At 44.4% G+C, this 16,205-nt stretch overlaps 1 protein-coding gene across 1 annotated transcript in view; it reads right to left on the bottom strand.

The window, feature by feature from the left end:
• adgb (androglobin) overlaps positions 1–16,205 on the bottom strand; it is a 33,447-nt gene that overhangs the window by 13,477 nt on the left and 3,765 nt on the right. The window contains exons 6-19 of the mRNA XM_035529339.1: positions 16,046–16,185; positions 14,909–14,995; positions 13,074–13,249; positions 11,103–11,219; positions 9,046–9,131; positions 8,084–8,258; positions 7,473–7,563; positions 6,751–6,901; positions 4,982–5,024; positions 2,871–3,051; positions 2,700–2,763; positions 2,334–2,444; positions 1,676–1,784; positions 1,385–1,517 (exon numbers count right to left, since the gene is read on the bottom strand). Of these exons, the coding sequence (XP_035385232.1) occupies positions 1,385–1,517; positions 1,676–1,784; positions 2,334–2,444; positions 2,700–2,763; positions 2,871–3,051; positions 4,982–5,024; positions 6,751–6,901; positions 7,473–7,563; positions 8,084–8,258; positions 9,046–9,131; positions 11,103–11,219; positions 13,074–13,249; positions 14,909–14,995; positions 16,046–16,185 (1,664 nt within the window). The remainder of the gene's footprint in view (positions 1–1,384; positions 1,518–1,675; positions 1,785–2,333; positions 2,445–2,699; positions 2,764–2,870; positions 3,052–4,981; positions 5,025–6,750; positions 6,902–7,472; positions 7,564–8,083; positions 8,259–9,045; positions 9,132–11,102; positions 11,220–13,073; positions 13,250–14,908; positions 14,996–16,045; positions 16,186–16,205) is intronic.

Below are 16,205 nucleotides of genomic sequence, written 5' to 3'. Positions count from 1 at the left end.
ATAAAATTAAAATGAATGTAGATTGTAGTTACTGTAGTGAAACATCTGGGTTCATAACGAGTCCAGAACTATTTTGCAGGGTGAAAGTGCTAGGCCTGGTCTTTCCTCTATGGTAGTAGCATATGAGATGGAGTTTCGCAATAACTGAGTGAAAGGCCACTGAAACTCCTCCCTCCTAGCTGACCTCTTTCCTACTCAAACTAGCGTTCTTTGCGATGTGGATTCATGCCACTAGTTGAGTACCTTAACCACTGAGCTACCACTGCCCATGCCACACATGCAGCCTCTCTCACTGCTGCAAGTATTTAGTGGTTCCTGAAGAAACATTGTGGGGAAATGTTGACAAAAGAAGGTCTAGACTAGTGGAAGAATGGGCTAAAGCAGAACCCAGGAAACACAACAGTCATGGAGTCAGGACAGGGTCGAGACTACAGGATCTATCTGCAAAAACAGCAGTATTTAAAAAGAGCACTCTTATGTTCCCCCCTGTCTTCACTAAGGGTGGCTCTAGTGAACATGATGGCTGGCATTCATCCCTTCTCTCTCTCTCTCTTATATTACCTCCTGATAAATCTCTGTTCCCAGCATGCACACTCTGTATGTAGGCCCCCTGCTTTTAGGTCACTATAGAGCTAGAAATAGCAGACTGGGTCATCTCTCTCTCTCTCTCTCTCTCGCTCTCTCTCGCTCTCTCTCTCTCTCTCTCTCTCTCTCTCTCTCTCTCTCGCTCTATCACCCTCTCACTGTCTCTGGGATTCCTCAGAGATGCCTGGCTACATTATTGGGAACAGAACCTACAGCAAGCTCATGCACTGTTCGCTATGTTCACATGTGGTCTTCATGGTTCCAGGGTGTTCCAAAAACCACTGTGGCCTGGCGAGCTGCCTCCTTACAGGCAGAGATCAGAGGGAGTGAGTCGTGGACAGGATTACAGATGTGGTATGAGATTGCTGTTATAGCTATGGTTATGATACATAGACACACATGAAAAAAGAGGATGAGGCACTATTGAATACTCTAGAACAGACGTAAACTAAATTAGGCTACATCACATTCATTTTAAATTAATCATTGGTTAAGTGAATTTATAAGATTTATAAGTGAATTTATACTTATAGTTTTTGTCTTAGGGTTTTTAGGATGTTTAATATGGATTAAACATGGTTTCAGTAATGATCACTGTTATGGATAAGATTATGATTATAGTAATGACATGGTTATGCTCTGTATTACCCTGCTATGTTTAAACTGTGCTAGCAAGATTAAAGATTATCACCTATTTAAATTTATGATTATGCCAAATTATATAGTTGCAGTAAGGTTTACGGTTATTATTATGGCTTTGGTTCTTTATGATTACGGTAATGATTTTGAGTGGTCTTACCCTGGCAGCAAGGACAGAATTGCTGCTTTGCAGGCAGTGGTCCGGATGTTCACCTGTGGGAACTGAAATATTATGCTCTTCCAGGAAAAAGGTTCAGCTGTCAGGACTCCAGTCCTGGAGACACAACCCTTGACTGCACAGTGCGCACATACATACACAACAGGACATGGGCACACACACCCAAACATACACACCCACACACACATATACACACATACACGCACACAGATAAATGTGTCTTGTAAAAATCCCCATACGTCTGATGTGTGTGTGTGTCTGTATTTGCCTTACTCTCATCCACACTGTCTCCCCAGTGTACCAGTGCTGAGAAACAGATGAGAATCTCTGTAGGTAACAGGTTATCCACAAACAGGAAGTAAGAGGCCTTTTCATCTGGCCCCTAATAAAGAGAGAATAAGAGTACATGAGTGTGTGAGTGAGAGAGAGAGAGAGAGAGAGAGAGAGAGAGAGAGAGAGAGAGAGAGAGAGAGAGAGAGAGAGAGAGAAAGAGAGTTAGATAAGCTTCTTTGTACCTAATGGACAGCAACAGTAAATATTAATGTGGTCTGAATTTGTATATGTCTCTAGGGACTACAATGCACACACATGCACACACGCGCACACTCACACACACACACACACACACACACACACACACACACACACACACACACACACACACACACAGTAATTACCTAAGATTAAATCAAACCATAAAGTTCTCAGGGGATTACTATAAACGGCATTCATCGACAATACATGGCACAACAGGAAGAGGTGATCCAAAACAAAAGGATTATTATAAACAATATACAACCGCCAAACAAGTTATGTGAGCGTGCGCATGCTTGCCCTCGTGTGGGCACGGCCGCTTGGATGTGAGCGTGTGTGCACAAGTGTGGACCCGTGAACACTTTTGCACGCGTGTACACAATTGTCCGGTGTGTACCTGCACTGACGTCGTTACGCAAGAGCCTGGCAACTTGGTGGAGAGTGTGGAGTTGGTGGAGCCTGTCATATTGGTCAGAGCCGTGGCAGACATTCTAGCTGTGATAGAGCTCTGATGGGGGAAGAACAGCCATTAAAACAAGCATTCCTGCATTTGCCATCTAAACCCCTGAAAGAAAATAACACAGACAGAATCCTGTGTCTTTAGAATGCCCTTTTGTGAGCGAAGTTCTAAAAAGACATTAAAGAAATGGCTCTGTAGGGTGTGTTCCCTACTTCAAAAGTATGGGCTTGTATGGCTTATTACATTTTCATCACACCTGGACTTAGTCAAAGATTGCAATTACTGCTGTGACCAAAACTTCACCTTGAATTGTGACTTTTGGGAGTGGTGAGTGTAGGTGTTGGGCTTGTGGAAAACCAGCAGTGTCCTTTGAAGATGCAAGAAAAAACATCACTTGGACAGAATCTGGCGAGAATGAACTCACATTGCCTCATCATTTTCTGTCACAGGGTAAAAGGGTGGGCTGTTTCTCACTGGAAGCACTGGGGGAAGTCGTGGAGGTGGACCCACGTTTCTTGAAGCATGGCTCTTGTGGATGCTACCATGTCCTGGGGCGGGGTGGTGCTGCTCTCCTTAGCTGTCCACACTTGCTCCCTTTCTTTTTCTTTCTCCTTGATGGGAACTGAGGATGCTTCTGTTTCTGCCGCCTCTGCATCTGACAGAGACAAAGGTGTCAGGTAGAACCACAGAGATCAATGCCCATCTTATGTCTGTGGGTGTAAACAGCTCCAAGAGGTTCTGGAAAGTGAAGAATAATACAAGCTGAGCATAAAGGGGGAGAAAACTGAAACCAGGGAGATTCAGAGAACTCCTGGTTCCATGGACATTAATCTAGTACTACAGGGCTCTAGGTTTTCTTCTAACTCTCTGTGAGAAGTGAAGTATTTATCCCCAAACAATATTTGCTTGCACCTGGTACCATCCAAGGAAAAAAAAAATGTTACATTTACATTACATCTAGATATTGTTTATTCACAGTAAGAATGAATTTGGCAAGAGAGGAAGGATATTACTACGTACAGGGGATTTTCATTTAACTACATGACTCTTGGGTTCCAGAGCTGTGGTGCCATGGTGACGGGCCCTACTTTTTGAGCCTCCGTCAGGTGTCCGGCGTGGTACTGTGGGGCAGCCCGCAGCGGGCATGTGACACCAGGGCTATGCAAGACGCAGGATCATGTGGGCTCAGCTGCTTGTTCAGCAGCCCTGGCTCAGTAGCCCTTATTTACCCCTGCCTGAGAGGTTTTGTGAATCTTGGGGGCAGGGCTGGAGAGTCTTAGGGGAAGGACTAATGAAGCTGAGTGTTCCAGGCTACTGCAATAGGATTGTGAGCTGGCAGGAACATAAACTTCCACACTTTTGTCCCTCCTCCATGTGTCTTCAGTAGTGCTAACAGCAGCCAGAAGATATGCTCTTACACATACAATCAGTCAAGGGTGAGGTGTTGGTGGAAGCTGCTGTCCAACACTGATCCAAGAGCAGCCTTGGTTTTACCACATATTCTCAACCTGACTCCCAGGGACAGGGGAACAGAAATGAATGCCTGTACTCCTGGAATATGCTTGTACTAAATGCACTTGATCCAAATGCTCAGCGAATTTACCTACTGGCACATAGCTGGCTCCCCTGGCTCCCTTTCGGGACCAAACCAGCAGCCACACCATTGCAGGCCTCAACACTCAATCCATGTGCAGGACAGGACCCCAACAGGAAGCGATAGGATTCCTGAAGAGTCATGTCCGATAAGGAGAGAGCCAGCAGGAATATAGACGTTCTGGTGAAGTCACCGCGGGAGCTCACTTCATTTAGCTCACTCCAGGTGTTACTAAGCAACCCACCAAGCTCCCCAGGAAAAGCGTGTAATTGGCCTGTCGTGATGAGGGGTGAGTGCAGAGTCACGATCGGGCGAGATGGAGACGATAGTGGTGCATGTGCGTGCGTGCCTGCATGTGTGGGTGTCTGTCTGTTTGTGAAATACTATTAAAAAGGAAAAAGGCTAGGTACTAGAGGCAAAGAGAGAAAGAGACAGAGAGAGAGAGACAGAGACAGAGAGAGAGATAGAAAAAGTGGAATGGTGATAGCAAAGCACTCCACCAGACATCTTATCCAATTAAAGCAGCTATTAGCGTTGTGGTGCTAACGGCTTCACAATGATTAGGGGGAGGGGAGGAAAGCAGTGTGGTGAATCGTTTCACATCCTCACACTCATTGACAGTCACTTAGATTCCAACTGCTACAAGGCGCCCCACACCACAGTGATGAAACAGACTTTCAAAATATCCACTTCAAAATGACAGGGTTCTGTTTACAGGCGGCGAGAGTTGCAAATTCAGTCTGCGTGTGCCAGTCCATTTTCTGTTTTCACTAATACGACGAATTTCATTTTCATTACACGCGATGAGAACAACATGTAATGAGAGCACATTAAAAGCATAGGCAGAGCATCATGACTCCAGTAGCAGTATGAATAAACTGTTTGAGGGCAGGCTGCTTACTAACTACCTCACATCTGATAACTGGTGGTGTACTCTAAGAACCCGTGCAGGTGGCTGCCTGGCTGGGTGGGGTACATGAGCACACCTTACCATTAAGAGCACTTTCATCCTTCTTCTTGTCCTCTGCTGATACCTGGGGCAGAAGGAAGAGTAAATGCAGACAAAAAGAAAACAGGCATCCAGAGACAGACTCATGGAGAAGCAGAGTTTTTCAACGACAAATTTATTGACGACACTCATGGCATAATAAACCTGGGCCAGAGAGGAAGAAGCATAGTACTATTTGCCAATTTGCTAGTCCTCTCTCATGGGATTAGGGGAAAATGGCTCTCTTATTTCTGGGATTGTGGGCAAACTCACTGGTGAATGGTTTCAACACTGATTGGTGGAGTGCCGATCACAAAGGAGACGAAAATGCTTCCCACAACATGGCTTACATGAGGAAGGCCATGTGACCATGAGCCATGAGCCTCGATCCACTCAGGCACATGGACAAAGGAAGAAGAGCCACAAGCAACTCGAGGATGTTCAGACGTTGATGGGATTAGCCGTAGCACCTGATTAGCATGTCAGCATTTAGCTTTAATGGCATTGCATCGCCCCAACAAATCATAAGACTACTCAAGTAAGTGGGTGACACCATGGCAACAGTTTTTCTAGATTGTTCCTCCTGCCCCCATGGATACAGATTGTTTCTGGGACACTCCACCGACCCCTTTTCATGTATAATTGGCCCCAACTTCACAGCACTTTTAAAGCCCAAGGACTGTGCCATTTAGATGTGGGGGACCATTAGCGCTTCAATATATGCCACACCTAATCAGTGACTCAAAGGTAGGAAGTGAATAACTGAGGAGAAGAGAAGAGAAGAGAAGAGAAGAGAAGAGAAGAGAAGAGAAGAGACGAGAAGAGAAGAGAAGAGAAGAGAAGAGAAGAGAAGAGAAGAGAAGAGAAGAGAAGAGAAGAGAAGCAGAGAGAAGAGAAGAGCAGAGAAGAGAAGAGAAGAGAAGAGAAGAGAAGAGAAGAGAAGAGAAGAGAAGAGAAGAGAAGAGAAGAGAAGAGGAGAGAAGAGCAGAGAAGCAGAGAGAAGAGAAGAGCAGAGAAGAGACGAGAAGAGAAGAGGAGAGAAGAGAAGACAAGAGAAGGTCCTTTGAAAGCTGAGGTGCTAAGTATCACATTAACACAGCATCTGCAAAGTTTGAGAGTGATACCTCATTTCACACATTCAAGAAGTAACAAAAAGGCTAGCCTGAGCCTGAGCATACCTTATTCCCTTTACTGCACTATGGCAAAGTGGATGTGATGAACAGCTTACCTGCCCCACTGCCATGTTAGTCTACCCTGTTGGTCAGTGGACAAGTACAAGTGAGCACACACACACATACACACACACACACATACACGCACACACACACACAAACACAAACACATACACACACACACTTTGGCTACTCCCCACTTGGACCTGTTATGAACCCCCAGTGAGACATCCCTCCAGATGACTGACAGGCTCATTGTGTTGCTTTTTAGACCCCAGAGGTTGTGAGCTGTCCCTTTCTTTTGTTTTTTGTTTTTAGAATGCAATAGCAAGCCCGTGTCCACCTCCCCCACTTACCTTCTCCTCCCTTTGCCCAGTGAGCTCACTCACTCGGGCAGACAGGGGCACTGACATTGGAGTTGGACACAGGAGTGGTTGAAGCAGGTGGGATCCAATCGCTCCCAGCTATGGAGCTAAATCATGGGGTAGACCACCACTATGCCTTCCTCTGGTGCCTTCAAACCAGCATCCTGCAGACTTGGAGCAGTGTCCAGTGAACCCATGCTAAGCGGAGCAAGGGTGGGAGGGTCTTTTAGTGTACCTCAGTGGTGTGAGCGGAGTCCAGCGAACTAAGGCGGTTGCACTTTGCCACATGAGGGGCAGGACTGGGATCCTCGCCCTCATATGCCTCGTCAAACGAAGCCAGATTGGATCTGCTCCCACACCTCCCGTGCCTGTCCAGATGAGGATCCCTAGGGCAACACACACACACACACACATAACTCAAGCACACCAACACAAAGGCATTTCAGAACATGCACAAACACAGACACACCCCCACACACAAACAAATGCTGTGTTTGATCCGCCTGAAAACAACAGCAGCCGACGTCTCACACAGGACAATAAAGGCAGAAAATAAGCGGCTCTTCAGAGGCTGGGATGTGAATGTGGGTATTGACTCCATCATGAATGTGGGGGGATGCTCACCGCGCAGGAACACACAGATCAATACTGAGGCTTGATGGCTGTCTGGCTCTCCGACTACATCCTCCCACACACACACACACACACACTGAGAGTGTACTTAATATCATCCATCCATCTCTCACTACACATCCTCTCTCTTAAACACACACACACACACACACACGCACACAAACACCTGCTTGTTCAGCATGCAGTTCACACATAACCAAACCACAGAGCCAGCAAAGACACGTACAGCATCTACCCAGCAGTAATGACAGTACCATCAGGGCTTTGTAGATTCCCAGCAAACACATAGACATAAAGACACACACTCACACACACAATGCTTACAGCTGGACCTGGGCAAACATGCTTATGAGTCTGAAGTTGAGGAAGGGACTGGCCACCTGTATGTATTGCTCAGGCTTCTGAAGTGGGGTCTCTGTAGGAGACAGATATACCACACAATAAACACAGACTGGTCACCTACATTATACACACAGATATACCACACAATAAACACAGACTGGTCACCTACATTATACACACAGATATACCACGCAGTAAACACAGACTGGTCACCTGTATTATACACACAGATATACCATGCAGTAAACACAGACTGGTCACCTGGATTATACACACAGATATACCACATATGGTGACAATCAAAGCCTGAGACCTGAATATACATACAAATACATGACACACAATAACCATCACAGACTGGGACCTGGATATGCAGCAGGCCTTCTAGCTCTCCAGTATTGACTTGATGAAACTTGAAAGTGTCTGTCTGTGTTCATGTGTGTGTGTGTGTGTGTCTGTGTGTGTGTGTGTGTGTGTGTGTGTATGTGTGTGTGTGTGTGTGTGTGTGTGTGTGTGTGTGTATGTGTGTATGTGTGTGTGTGCGTGTGTGCGTGTGTTGGATCACACACAAACACACACGCCCTAGAGCTCACCCTTGGGCTCATCAGTGATGTTCCTCTCTTTACGGGGGCGGACAAGTTTCCAGCTCGATACAGGGGGCGTTTTGGGACCCACCACCAGGGAGCAGGCTCTGGTCCGCATCAGAAGCACGGGGTGACTGTAGAGCTGAGATAGCCCGTACTGCCGCAGTCTCTCTGATGAGTCTGCCTGGAGAAAACACACACATACACAAACCCCCATATTCAGCCACCTTTTAATAATGGATTAGACAACCAGAACTGATCCAAAGTAGCACACAAGCTGAGCACAAGATGAAGGAAAGGATGGAGAGAAGCAAGTGGGGAGTTCACAACTTGCAGCATATTACCACATTAATGAGCTTTGGAAATGTGGGCTTCACCTCACCAAACCTTAGGAGCAGAGCAGTTCTTTCATTTAGCAGCTCTGGCCCTGTGAGCAACGAATCAGCCATTTTCTGAAATGTCAGTAGATGCTGTCCCAGCAAGTTGCAGAATATGTAGTTTTTGCATACGACAGGAAACTAGAACTTCCATTAGAATTTTCACTGAAGCGTAGCAAAAAATAGGTAAAAAAGACACACTGCTGAGTACACCAGATCTAAATCAACTAATGTCTGACCTTAGAGTTGTTACAACCATACAAATGCAGTGGGCACTGTTAGAGCAAACAAATCATGTGGAATTTATGTCCAAGACTGGACGAAGTAAAACCAATAGATTTCAGGGTGAAAAGCTTTGCTCCGGCCTTGGGGATCATGCGGGTCACATATTTTTCCTGCTTCAACGAATCCAACAGAATCCAAGAGAAAGCTTGGAGAATTAGTGCATGAGCCAAATCAGACACATCAGAGCAGGAGAAACGCTCAACCACGTGGATCTCTGGAGTCAGGCAAGCATACTGCGAGCTATATACTGTTTTCGGGTGAACATCTCACAGCAAAGGATGGAATTATGGGAGGGATCTTTGGGAGTACCATCTGGCCCAGCATGGAGGTCTTCTTCTCCTGCAGGTGCAGCGGCTGGAAACTGGCACACACGACCATCTGAGGAGACTCACTGCCTAGACCAGGGAGTGTGTTTGAGAGGCAGAGAGAAGGCGAGAGAGAGAGAGAGAGAGAAAAAGAAAGAAAGAGAAAGAGACCAGTTAGAAAGCCATTATCCAAGCACAATTGGGCAAACACAACACATAGTGTGGTGGAAGCAGAGATTTCTGAGCCATACTCAGTTATGGAGGACAGTAATCAAGATGGATCCCGCACACTTTTTCACAACCACAGGGAGCCGATAAAATATGTAAGCTGAGGGAACACAGCATGCCTCTAGTATTAGAGATAAAGCAGCTCTATGATGACAGAGCGATTCTAAGAGAACAGAGCAGTGCAATCTTGCAGACACTTAGATTCAAGAGAAAGTCAAATAGAAAGCAGAAGAGGAAAGAGAGAGGGAGAGGAAGAATTTGTGTCAACAGTATTTGACCTTTATCAGCTATGAATGTCAGGCAAGCTTTCACTGGATATACTGAGAAAGAGAAGGTGTAAGAGAGAGAGAGAGAGAGAGAGAGAGAGAGAGAGAGAGAGAGAGAGAGAGAGAGAGAGAGAGAGAGAGAGAGAGAGAGACATTGTCCTTAAAGACTTGGATATATGGAGCAGGTCCCAAGCAAGGTTAATGAGATTACCTATTCCTCACGTTCTGAGGGAAAACGCACAGTAAATGTTCCCATAATATTAATAGAATGAGCTGTGTGTGTGTTTTTTTTTGGGGGGGGGGGGGGGTGTAGGAGAGTGACAGAGAGATATTGCTTGAAGCACAGAGGATCTAGGGCTTGGTGCCAAGTTATATATGTCACAGCATGTTACAATCTTTCTCTGATTAATTAGTATCAACCACATGGTAGGAGTGAAAGTGAGAGCAAAAGACAAAAAGATCAAGTGTGTGTGTGTGTGTGTGTGTGTGTGTGTGTGAGAGAGAGAGAGAGAGAGAGAGAGAGAGAGAGAGAGAGAGAGAGAGAGAGAGAGAGAGAGAGAGAGAGAAAGAGAGAGGCAAACAGAGACAGAGAGATTTTTATTGCCTTTCAGTTTTATCCTGGTCTAATTCAGTTATTCACTTACAGACGTTAATGACCCAAAAGAGCCATACAGCACTGCAGACTGCCTCTCAGCAGGAAAATCAAGAATCCATGGTAATACTTTGACGAACACGTGAAGCACTTTCCCTCAAATCACTGTCAATTTTTTAGCAAGGTCTGTGGTGTGGGTTTGTGTGTGTGTGTGTGTGCGTGTGTGTGTGTGCATGTGTGCGTGCACGTGTTTCCAGAATATGGTTCACACATGCACTGCGGAGTGACAAAAAGGTAGCTCTTCGGGCACAATGCATAATTCCAATGCACTCAGCACACCATAGGTGCGCCTGAGGATAAAGCAGCCTAATGACTCCGTTCATACTCTGGAGTGCACACACATACACATACACACAGACACACACACACACTTTCTCTCTGTCTATCTCTCTTTCATAGCAGATAAGGGGTTAGCTGTTAGATGGGGCCTGAGCACATGAACTTTGTAATGCATGAATGTGCCAGGGGAGTGCCATGCAGGGTCGTGCCCCGTTGCTAGGCGGCAGGCAGGCTGGCATTCAGTACATGTGTGACCTCTGTGCCAGACCTGCTTTTCTCTAATAACTGGATTATTTCCTCAGGTTAGTCAGGTATCACTGGTACTTGTTTATAAGAAACTATATAAAGGATTTTAGCATGCAAATGAAACTTATCCTGATTGCATTTTAGTTAATAATATGCTAGGTAAGGTAACATACACACACACACACACACACACACACACACACACACACACACACACACACACACACACATATATATATATATATATATATATATATATATATATATATATATATATATATATATATATATATATATATATATATATAAAAGGACAGGAATAAACATAAAATAAACAGCCTTTACCTCTCTTTCACACACACACACACACACACACACAAATTGTCTCACTGTCGTCTGTGGGCTGGCCGGCACTGTTGCTCTGAGTGAAGGCGTATTCGTTGGCCAGGGTCGAGGTGGCCTCGTTGCCCATTCTTTCTCTCTCACCCTCTTTGCTTTTCTTCTTTTCTAAAAGAGCAAAGCACACAGGCAGGCGTTACTTGGGGAGATTAGTCTGGCCTCTGGCCTTTAGAGGGACAGAAACATGATTCATGGGTAAATACATGATTGATGTGTCTATAAGGGATGATTTTCTTTTGTTCTTCTTCTTAGAAGGACATCTCATCATGGTGGTTGTGAAGAAGACTTGGAAGAAGGTTGTGTCAAGGTGATGACTGCTAGTAGACTACCGTTAAACCGTTAATGTTTCTATATAGTGTACTTTAATGATCATAATTTAACACCAGGCATTACAGAGGTTATGCAAGATTTTAAATAACCAAGTCTCATTATTATCAGTGGTAGCTGGCCAATAGATTTATTCGCCCCACCTGGTAGAAATGTGTTTCTTTTTGTTTTGTTTTTTTATTATTCTTTTTTTTAAATAATCAATAACTACTAATTTGAGTATGAATGCGTGTGATACAAAAAATATACTGGGAGAAATTAGCTTTCTGGTTCATTCCCTCTCTTCTGGGGTAATAGCGCTACCAGCACCAGCGTAGCCAGTTTGTTGAACATCGCTTACACAAGATGCGCGCATACAAACAAATTCAGCCAATCAGCGTACCCGAATTTGATGCCTAACGGGCCTTTGTTTATCGTAGCCGGTAAAGTAGGAAATTCTGATGTCATTGATAGTCATGAACGCGGTAACTTTGCACATGGTATTTCAAGTCGCCTCCAGATTCAATAACATCCTCTCTAAAATCTTTTTAAGAGAACTTTGGTGGAAAAATTACACGGTGATGAGTAGCTTGCTAAGACTGGCAAGTTGTGTATTGTGTATTTTGTGGTAGTTTTTCATTTATAGTTCCAATGAACTAGCTGAGCTATTGAAGCCTAGGTTTGCTCCAGTTTTAGTTAACTATTAAGTTCGCTAGCGTTATATATCCGCTACCAGTGTGTTGTGGATCTAATTTAGTGGTTGCTCTATTTAATTGATTTCGCTATCGTTAGCTAGATAACTTGTTTAGCTTGCTAACGGTATTTTAGTGGTAGATGTACCGAACCGAGCTAAGATGAGCTCGCTTTACAACTTAACAAGTTTAGGCAGTTGTAAAGTCTGAGTTGAAGCTTTCCTTTTGATACTTAATTTATAGGTTGAATATATAAGGACAACCATTAAAATGCAAGCCTTCAATTTGTTTAAAAATGTTTTCCTTTAGTTAACAAAATATTCAGATTTGTCTAATGATACACATTGTACCTTCAGTCTGAGCAAATTAGAGCTGCACTAATGATAATTGTCATTTATTATTTGCCTTTTGATTTTAATGCCGAATAAATAATTACTGGTTATTTCACAGAGCACTAGTTGTGTTAAGTTGTATTGGGATGGTTGCTGAAACTGATTGATTGATTATGTCAACAACAGCCCCACCTAGAATATTCTTCCTGGTTACCACTGCTCATTATCCCTTTAAGGAAGAAGCACTTTTCATTACACAAAATCAATAAGTATTACAGTCTGGGGACCAGTCTTGATTTTTTTCTAGTAAGTCATTTCGATGCTGACTGATATTGTATGATAAGACAAGGATAAGAGCTCATCTGAGCTCTTCAAATGACCTATACTTTCTGAGCTTTCAAGATTGGAGATTATATACTGATTCTTTAGTGCTCATATAGATTCAGTATGTTCCCTCTTGTGCTGTTTATATATAATGTTGAATTATATCATTTTGGGTCAGCAATAGAAGACACTTGCCTTGCACAGTTGCTTATTTTTCCCCTGCTCATCCTGGTTGTGTGAATTTGCTTGACATATTTTGGAAAATGGCTCCAAAACAAATGGAGTGGGATTATGTACATGTCCCATACCTTTTTGTTTTTCCTTGTTCAGAGTGGGTGACTTGCTCTTACACTCGCCTGCCTGTGAGTGCCTGCCGCCTGCAGAGCACGCTGATGTGGACCTCTCCAATGTGCCCTCTTCGGTGACCTGAAACTTCGGAATGGCATCCTGCAGGAATTCCCACAGTTTTCCCACATGCCGGGACCTGGGAAAGTCACCCGAGCGCAGTGTTAGGGCAGCCTAGGCTCAGTCATGCCTCCCTGAGTGACGATTTAACCATGGCTTTGCTCTATTTAATCATCTGGCCTTAATAAGTTAAACCAAGCAAGTTGCCATTTGTATCTAATTGACGACCCACTGTGGGATCGATGAGCAAGGTGCACCAGCCAAGCAGACAGGGAGCACTACTGTCTGGTGATAATCAATAAACAGCAATTAGAGGGACGCACCAGGCCACTGGTGATCAATATTCTGTATGTGAGTTGATGCCCATGTCTGAGGTAGACACAACACCTAGGAACGCAGACAAACAATCGACTGGATATCATTATCTGCTGGGTTGAAAACAGACATTACTTCTGTCTTTCAGCTGTGATCTCTGGGAGTTAATTTCCACCCTGTTGGGGCCATTGATCTAGCTTGAGGGTATTCGGGCCAGACTGCTGCTGAGTGGGTGGGTACAGGGGTTTTGGGCTGTGCCAGTGTTTGCTGGCCTGCCCCCTTTCCTTGGCTTGGCCAGACATGGAGAAAACAACCCTGGGACGTCTAATAACCAGTTTAATATACACAGGTCAGGACAGAAGATACACAGATCGATACTTGGACAAGCTGAAGTGTAACAACACATATACACACAAATGAAGACACTGCCTCACTTAACATATGCTCTTTCCATCTCAAATGCACTTAAACATCCCTAACTAAGCTCTGTTGTGGGAACACCGTGGAAGCCTGTGAACCACAGAAACCTGAAGAACTCCCATGGCATCAGGCCTGAGCGCTAACCTTCAGCTGGTCACCCCAGCACCCAAACCCCACATCCCCATGCATGACACAGGGGCAGTTCCCTGCACCGCACTAGTGTTGGCCTGCTAGCTTGATCACAGAAGAAAGCTGCTCGCCGGCCATTTTTCAGGAGGTGCTGAAATGAGCGCAATGTAAAGGGAGGTAGGTGGGCGTGGCCATCATAATCTAACAGCATGTGGCACTGTCTCATCACTGCTGGCGGGAAGCACAGCCTGGTCAGGGCCTGGGGGGGCAATAGATCAGTAAACCTCGTTAGCCTTACACAGCCAAGCCAAAAGGATGGAGGGAGAGAGAGAGAGACAGGAGGCTTCATTTCTGGCCACAGCTTGGAATAAATGTAGATTTATATAGTTTCCAGTTTTAAATGTCAAAGCCACCACAGTAATAAAAGTAATTAAGAATTTACATTCGTTTTCATTTTTATTTTTGTTGATCTAATCCATCAGGTTTGGTATTCAGGGATTCTGTGTGGAGAAGCTGACTATTACCATTTTGGACAGAGAACTTACTATCCAATCCCCCTAAGGACTTATCATCCTAAATGTTGGGTCAGTATGATCCCAGTATGATCAGAATATGATGATACAAAACATTAGTTACCATCAGTGCCTCGTAAAATTAAATGGTTTAGGACACAAATAACACAGAGGTATGCTAGGCAGAGGCTCAATTTCTAAGCAGTGTAGAGTAATGGGGTCTTTTAGAAAGGTTGGGAAAGAAATGTCAATAGAAATACAAGTGTTGGGCAACGCACTATCAGTATCCTATTTGGAGAAGGGCTTACTCCGCAAATAACAGGCTTGCAATGCGTAAGCTGTCGAGTGTGAGAGAGTCTTACTGAAGGGGGAGGAGCTCTGGTATCCAGCCAGTCAGACAGTGGATGATGGTGAACTCTCCTAGCTCTCTCCCAGAGCTGGGTGCCACACTGAAACAGGAACATGGTGACAATGCCAGTGTTAATTCCTGAACTAAAGGCTCATTATGCATCATTTGGGGCACAAGGCAAGGCCATGTTGGATGTTTCTTATGTTGTGTTTAGAGTGGACCACATTCAACCTGCAGACCAGAAGCTAGTGCAGCTGGCACAGGCGACACAGAGATGTCAGTGAATGCATGTTGAGGAAAACTGTTAGTGAAGGAACTGGAATGGTCATGAAGTCCTGATTGAAATGAGCTACACCTTTAGGCACAAAGGTGAATTGGTATTAATGCACAGACAGGGTCACTGTGGAAAAAACTTTTTTTCTTAGGCAAATTCTCAAACAATTCTCTGTGTGTGTTTCTGCACACAGAGCATAACTTATTTATGCTGCAGTTTCATGGCAACAAGTCTGTAAATGTGTGTGCTGGTGTGACCTATCACTCTTTCTCCCTCTCCTTCTTGAAGAAAGCAGATGGAATATACACTAATTGTGCCTCACGGGATGCTGTATTCAAGCAGTCCGGCAGCTATTAATTAACTGCACCATTTCGCTAGCACTAATGCCGAGTCAACTCGAACGGGAACCCCATGCCAGTGCTATTGTCACCCCTTTAGAAGAACATAGACAGATGCATGTGTCATTTTTCCAGGTGAACTGATGGTGTGTGTGTGTGTGTGTGTGTGTGTGTGTGTGTGTGTGTGTGTGTGTGTGTGTGTGTTTCATGGGAGTCACCGAAAAGGCCTCAAAAAGAAGTACTATAGGTGTTTTATTATTTACTGTCAAATATTCCTGCATATCATTAAAGATTTACAGAATTCAGTAACTTTCCCTTGATTTTGTTTACAGAGTAACATTTGAAATACCTAGCATGTTACAAATTTGGAACAGTCATATGACGCATCTAAAAGTAACTATAACATTTATAGTTAAAATATTATTAGGCAAGGTAGGTCAAGTCTAACATTACTCCAAGTAAACCTAGGAGATCAAAACAATGCCTTCACAAAGTTGTCATAATTTGACTAGACCATTTTGATCATGACTGTACTTACTCTGTATTGGCCAGTTTGAGGATAGCCTTAGCCAGTAGCATAGGCCAGAGCTCTGATTGGTTTGTGGTTGCTGGAAGCAGCAGGTTGTTCTTATCATCAAACGGTAAAGAGTCATCAATCGTGATTTTCCTCCAACAGCCCTGAAACATATATGTGCAGA

This window comes from Electrophorus electricus, chromosome 8 (genome assembly GCF_013358815.1).
Source record: "Electrophorus electricus isolate fEleEle1 chromosome 8, fEleEle1.pri, whole genome shotgun sequence".
NCBI lineage: Eukaryota > Metazoa > Chordata > Actinopteri > Gymnotiformes > Gymnotidae > Electrophorus > Electrophorus electricus.
The sequence above is the reverse complement of the archived record's forward strand: the minus strand, read 5'-3'. Positions and strand labels throughout refer to the sequence as shown.